The sequence below is a fragment of the Papilio xuthus genome, unplaced genomic scaffold (genome assembly GCF_000836235.2).
Source record: "Papilio xuthus unplaced genomic scaffold, Pxut_1.1 DF826923.1, whole genome shotgun sequence".
In the NCBI taxonomy this organism is placed as follows: domain Eukaryota; kingdom Metazoa; phylum Arthropoda; class Insecta; order Lepidoptera; family Papilionidae; genus Papilio; species Papilio xuthus.
The window spans coordinates 4,306,187-4,313,017 of record NW_013531726.1 but is presented as its reverse complement, the minus strand read 5'-3'; the positions used below and the strand labels follow the sequence as shown (position 1 = coordinate 4,313,017).

General features: G+C 30.4%; 1 protein-coding gene across 1 annotated transcript; it reads right to left on the bottom strand.

Moving 5' to 3' along the window:
* Nucleotides 1–825: 825 nt before the first annotated feature.
* Nucleotides 826–6,281, bottom strand: LOC106122337 (leucine-rich repeat-containing G-protein coupled receptor 5). Its single transcript, XM_013318277.1, has 7 exons — nt 6,131–6,281; nt 4,070–4,292; nt 2,886–3,927; nt 2,380–2,695; nt 2,160–2,303; nt 1,600–1,734; nt 826–1,518 (listed from the first exon to the last, which is right to left on the bottom strand). Exons 2-7 carry the CDS (start codon nt 4,227–4,229, stop codon nt 949–951), a joined length of 2,367 nt encoding a protein of 788 aa, XP_013173731.1. The 5' UTR covers nt 4,230–4,292; nt 6,131–6,281; the 3' UTR covers nt 826–948.
* Nucleotides 6,282–6,831: the final 550 nt, after the last annotated feature.

The window sequence follows — 6,831 nt, the reverse complement described above, 5'->3', positions numbered from 1 at the left end:
CTGTACATTGGTTTTATGCAAAAGTATTATAATTGAATTTAATTAAAATGCATTTCTTTATATCGTAAGGTGACAAACGATCGAGCTGTCACCTGAAATCGCTGAAATAGCGAAGTGACTGTTGTCCATAGACATACGCAATTGCATATGCGCTGCCTACCTTTAATAGACGGAGGAGAGGATGCACAGAAAGAAAAAATATCTTCCCTTTCCTTGCATCCCCTTATCCGGAAAGTCCACTTCCACTTCCCATACTTTCCCTATGAGAAAAAGGGTGGGAAGGGAAAGAGGACTAAATTAGTCCTCCAGGACGCACACTCATCAGACGAAACGCGGAATTGCTTCCACTTGTCGCCTGTCTTCTGTGTGGTCGTGGTATTTCACCGGGCGAGCCGGGCCAATTTGTGCGTAGATGTTAAAGCGGGCTCTACCACTGTGAATTTTTTTTTTACTCTCAGAAATTAGGGAAATAAGTTTAGTCAACGTTGGTTAATGTGATTATTTATTCTTAAAGCATTTTTGACAAATTTTAACAATAAGCTGGTTTCGAAATCAAGATTACGATTTTTTAATTAAAAGTAATACTATGTATGATACCTACATTAGAAATAAATACTCGTATTTACCTCTTTGAAGTAATACATTGAAATAACTACATAAGATGAATATGTCGTATATAATACATATATAATACATAATAAAGTCATATGCACACATGCAGCTGTAACAAATTATTGTTTAATTAGCGAATTAGCAAGGACTTTTTATTATTTTTTTTTATAAAAAAGTTAATTTTGAAAAAGTCTAAATAATGTTATTGTGCTTAGAATTAAATTGTAACATGTAACGTGATAATTTAATTACATAACATGATCTGTATTCATAGTACTAGACTATGGTTAACGGCGAAATTTTCAGTCTTTGCCTCATAAAAAAGATTTACATGTACTAAACTTGGCTATGCGCAAACGTTTCGAAAGTATCAGTTTGAGGCCACTCCGATAGTTTCATGAATGACATTTTCGGTGTATATTTACGTTTAACTTTATTAATTTCTTTAACAAGGTTGTTTTTTCCTTGGCAACTTCTAGTTTTGTAACCGAATTTGCGATGTTTCGAATATTTCGAAACGAAATCGATAATTTTATCCCAGAAATAGAGTTCGTTCCACAAAACTGATATCCGTGTCTCACGTTGATCCTTTAGGAAAGCGTAAATAGAATTGTCAGGGCCGGTGTCGACAAATATGTAAATTGTATTTCTTGCTTTCAACATCTCCCCTCGTATCTTTTTAATATTAACTTTACTGTACGTTGTCATTAAATAATTCGGTGAAAATATTACAATGGTGACGTATTTTTCGCTTTCGTTCCTTTTCAAAATTTTCATAAAAGACTTTTTAGTATTCAAATCGCTGATAGGTTTCATAAGCAGTTTTACATTTTTAATATCTTGTAATCCGGGAACGATCTCTTTTAAAACGAATTCCTCGTCAGCTATAGAATATTTTAATGCAATTTTGTTTTCTTCGTTTTTAAAATTTCCATGAAATATAGTTGAGCAAATTCTTTTTAAAAGCTCATGGAATTTCTTTTTGTAAATAAAATATACAATAATTATGAATGCTGCTATGAAGAATAGTATTCCTGTGATAGAAATGATGACATAAAATGCTATATAGCAAACCACACGAGTTGACCACATTGGACAATGTTTGAAATCGATGTCTGATATCTGAAACAAAAATATTTTTTCACTATTACAATAGCTATAATAAATGCAAATTTTTGATTTGATGTTTAATTCTAAGATATATTATAATATTAGCTGCGGCTCACGACCACCAATTAACACGTTAGCTGCCAGCCAGAATGATTTTTCGAATAACGAAAAAAATTTTTTTTATTTTGTCCAAAACCATTAGAAAACACATAAAAATATTGTAATACCTTATTTAAATTGCTCATATACTTATTATTTACATTTGGCTTGTCGGACATATAGTCCGATATGGCAGCTAACGTGTTAAAAAAAATAGCCATGTGTTCTTCCAGATCATATTCTACATCTACGCCAAATTTCAGCGAGATCCATACAGGCGTTCTGAAGACACTGTATCAAGCATCCATCCATCCAAGCATTACTAAGGTATAACAGACCTTGGTCTTCCAGTGAGCCTGTATGTAATCAAGGAACCATAAATTATGACATCCACAACTTAGGTTATTGTTTCCGATCCAAATTTCTTTGATTGGTGTTTTTATTATTTTGTAATTATGTGCAAATTCATGTTCACCATCTCCCTAAAACAAATAAAAAAACATTAAGCGAACCTGTAAATACTCATAGAACTAATTTTAGTGACAAACAACTACATACCCATAGATTTTTGATAAAATTAAATCTTAAGTCGATATGTTCATGACCATTCACCCACCAATCAATAGAAACATCTCTAAATTTATTATGGCTTAAATTAAGCATTTGTAAATTATGCGTGTTGATAAATGGTGAATTCCTTCTAATTATCCAAGAGTTATTAACCAATATTTTATTTTCAAAATCAAGTTCGTTGTACGCAAAAAATATTGATAACCTTTGTCTATTATTTTCGAATAGATTTGAAGATATCACTTTCAAATTGTTTCTCTCCATGTTTAAGTATGTGAGACTTATCAATGGTAAGAACGTTAGTCTGAAAAAAAATGCAGGAGTATATAGTATAATACAATTTAAAAAATGGCATAAAAATGTGTGTTCCATTGCCGAAACACGCATACTCAAATTTATTCTTCTATTCACTTAAAAAAAAAAACTTTTTTAACAATGTTTGTGCACGGGTGCTTTGGCATTTATTATTGTAATATAGAATAAAATGTTCTTACCCAGATATTTCTGTTATAGAATTGCAACATAAATTCAATCTCTCTAATCGTACTAACGACGAGAATAACTTAATTCCTAGACTTTCTAAGTTATTATAACTGATATCTAGTTCAAGTAGATTTATTTGATCGTTAAAAACTGCTTCCGGTAGTATCTTTATCTCATTATGCGCCAACGATATGTTATTTATTCTAGACGAGTTTGTAAATAAGTTGGTATATATTATTTCAATTCCACATCTTTGTATATGTACTTGTTTCAAATACTGCAAGTTTCGTAATAAGTTTTTAGGAAGTTCTTTTATTTTAACGTCATTGTTTAAAATGATTAATGTTGAAAGTAACTTGTTCTGCGCAAACAAGTTATCCGGTAGAACGGAAAACTTATTTGAAAATAAAGTTAGTTTCTTTAGATTTTTTAATGGATAAAATGTAACCGATGGTAATATTCTCAAATCGTTCGAACTCATATCTAATTCTTCCAATTCTCGTACACCTTCAAAGATATCATTGGGTATTATCGATATGTTACTTTGCCAGAGCGAGAATTTTTTTAATCCTATTAAATATTCGAATATGTTATTGGGCATATTTGTCATACGATTATGATTGATTTCAAGTGTATCCAATCTTGGTAATGGTTTGAATATTTCTTTAGATATATTTACAGATTTAATTCGCAAGTTTAACCATTTAAGATTATTTAAATCCATAAAAAGATTATCCGGTAGAAATATAACACCGTTTACAGATATTAATAATTTAGTTAAATCTTCTAATCCGACAAAATGATTTCTATCAAAATTCTGTGTTATATTTTTCTCATTTTGATATATCAAAGACATTGTTTTATTAACACCGATATTTGTTAATACTTCTTTGAAAGATGTCGATGGTAACGGACAATTCTTAAAACTGACTGTCTTAAAAATATTTCTGCGATTATTAAAGTTCGGTAGATTATTATAGTTCAAAAACGTCGAATTTTCACATTTGATGTTCACGTAAACGCCAGGTAAAACATCAATTTTCACTGTCTGACCTGAAATGAAATGATTAAGTAATAAAATTATATCTTAATTGTATATTTTAAGTCTAGACAAGTTAACAGATCGTAAACTTTAAGTCAGAATAAAGTTTTTTTAAGAAATTATTAAGAAACAAAAGTTCTTAAGTGTACTAACCGCTTACGATGCAATCAACTTCTAAGGCCAATGTACCGCCGCAAATACAGTTAGGGTAACCCAGGCACGTCGCTCTTTTAGCGTCAACGGCCTCGAGTGATAAAACCACTAATAGCCAATATACTATATTACGAGCCATTGGAGCGATTTTTATGTTCATGTCTTCACTTTTACATTTCACTGGCTCTTGCTCTTGTTATAGTTCATTACCCTGTTATCATTCCTGTAAAAGGTATTGTTAGTTTTATAAAGATATAATTTGGCTGGTTAAAGGTATGATTTATATCCTTGAGTTTAACTGTATGCAGCCTTATACCCTTAATTTCATTTTCACATCACAAAACTTAGGATTTTTTTTCGTATAGTTATTAATGCTGTACTTATAACTAACATACATTACATTATAATATATATAGAAATTGTAAACTTACCGTAGGTTTCCAAGACCTAAATCTCCGTATAAAACATATCGTCATCTCTGTCATTATCTTTGACAATACAGAGATAACAATATGTTTTAAACAGAGATTTTGTTCTCAGAAACACACGGTTAATTTTTCATGTAAATCTCTATAAATCTAGATAAAAACGTAACATTATAAATATGAAACTCATATTACTGAGAGCAACATAAAATGTTACCACGAGCATCTAGTTTGTGAAAGCTTAGGACAGTAAGTCGAGAAAACTCGTCTGGTGTATCCGGACGTCGGGCTTACGCGGAAATCGTCTTATATTTCATTGAATGCGAACAACCTGCGTTCAAAACCCGTTGTCGACACTAATGGAATTACTGGCTTAAGTTTGGTAGGTATTACGAGATTCTCGGCTACCGAAACAAAGACAAGGAAACTTTGAATCGTTTGGTATATAATAACGCATGTATTTTCTTCTTTTTTTTTTATTAAAAAAATGTTGTTCTATTGTTTCCTATAATTTTGTTATTTTACTTTTATTTTGCTTTTATTTATTGTGAATGTTGGATAATTAACCTTTATAAATTAAATGAAAATAATTAATTTTTTTTTCTATTGCAATAAATATTTTGGTAAAGTAACAAGACATATATTTTTAATTACGTATGAATGTGGTAGAAGCAACAGAGATCTTTCAGGACAGCGCCAAATGTAGTCTCTTCTCTGAATACTCTTCTGGCTTACAGTTATAAGATGTATATTATTTTGTTTTTACATTTTTAAGAGAAATGAATCTTATTTTCACATAATTTCAATTAAAATTTAACATCACTTAGATGTAGTTACAAACATATTTTATTACATAAATACGAAAAACTAATTACTTAATCTAAGTACGATCGTAGAACGTAAATTAAAATCTTGTAACAAATGACTGTATCATCCTGTTATTTGAAAGGCATCATTTTAGTACTTGAAAATCTCAATAGGTTTCTATAATGTTTAAAAAAACTGGTAATCACCGAGCGATGGTCATACGATAGACCCATTATCAGTATTGACCCAAAGCGTCACCATTTTTGAATAGTAAATTGATATTATAGGAGGGTTAAAATAATATTGACTATACACAATCTATACGCGAATATGGTATCTATAAACATAGAAACAAGATATATTTTTCCATGCCATTACATTTCGCTTTCTTCACATATGTTAGAAAAAATCGTAGTTATGATGGGCGAGGTTTCATAAAATGTCTTCCCTTTCAGCCACTTAGAACAAAATGTAGAGTATACATTGCAAGAGTCAATTAATAACGCTGTGTTGAATTACAAATGGTTTTTTATTATTATAACAAAATTTATATTACAATACATTGTAATATATTTCTACAACAAAAACAATATAAATGATTAGCTTAAGGCTTTTTGTACTTACATGCAATTTTTACTATGCGTATTTTGGCACTTTTTAAACAATTCAAAGATTTTTTATATAAAATGACTAACCCATTATAAAAAGCACAAAACTAAAGTTCAGCTAAGCTAAGCGACCTAAAGGCATGTGGGTTTTTACGCATTTCAATTGAAAAATCGTTCAACGTTAGTTTATTATTATAACTAATACAAAAATTAAGAAATACCTGTTGGATCCATTCACATAGTTCTTGTAAGAAGCTGTTTAAACTTATTTTTTTTTTTACAATTATTTTAAAGACTTCAAAATAATTAAACAATTTTAAAATAATTGCGTAAAACATTCACTTCACACTAGCGTAGACGTCAGACCGCTACGTGCGCTACGCGACGACTAACTTGCTACGTGCGGATGCTACGGTTTCGACGCACGGCGTGTTGGTAATAGAGACGGCTCGGCTTCGATCGACTTGCGTCGGAAGTTTCCGAACGTTACTTGTTTACAAATTATGTCCACTCTCTAAAACACACTATTTTACATAATATGGGACCAAAGAGATCAATATGTTACTATGTATTGTAGAGGAATATATACAAAGAATAGCTTAAAATTATTGGATTTTTATAGTTAAAATATTTATGTTGTTTTTTCACTAAATGCGTGAAGAATTATTATAATTTTTTATGTTTAGCAATAGTCTTAATTTGAGTGGCCTGTCGTAAATAGCAAAACAAAAAAATACACATATAAGTACTTCTTGGTATACAGACTTGGTAATTTATTGTCGCAAATTGAATAGAATAATTTATTACTTAACTCTAAAAGAGCGCGTGAATATTTAGGCCATTACATTACATACACAATCGCCCATAAATCTTAGTATGTGCCTCCTATTGTTTAGGATCCCGACATTTTGAATAACCCTTT

Bases quoted from the DNA above. Each gene is read 5' to 3' on its own strand.
- LOC106122337 (XM_013318277.1), bottom strand. From the start codon at position 4,229: ATGAACATAAAAATCGCTCCAATGGCTCGTAATATAGTATATTGGCTA. The intron at 2,696-2,885 runs GTAAGAACATTT...ATTTTTTTTCAG, and splicing joins TCTATAACAGAAATATCTGG to ACTAACGTTCTTACCATTGA. The intron at 1,519-1,599 runs TACAAAAAGAAA...GAAGAAAACAAA, and splicing joins TAATTATTGTATATTTTATT to ATTGCATTAAAATATTCTAT.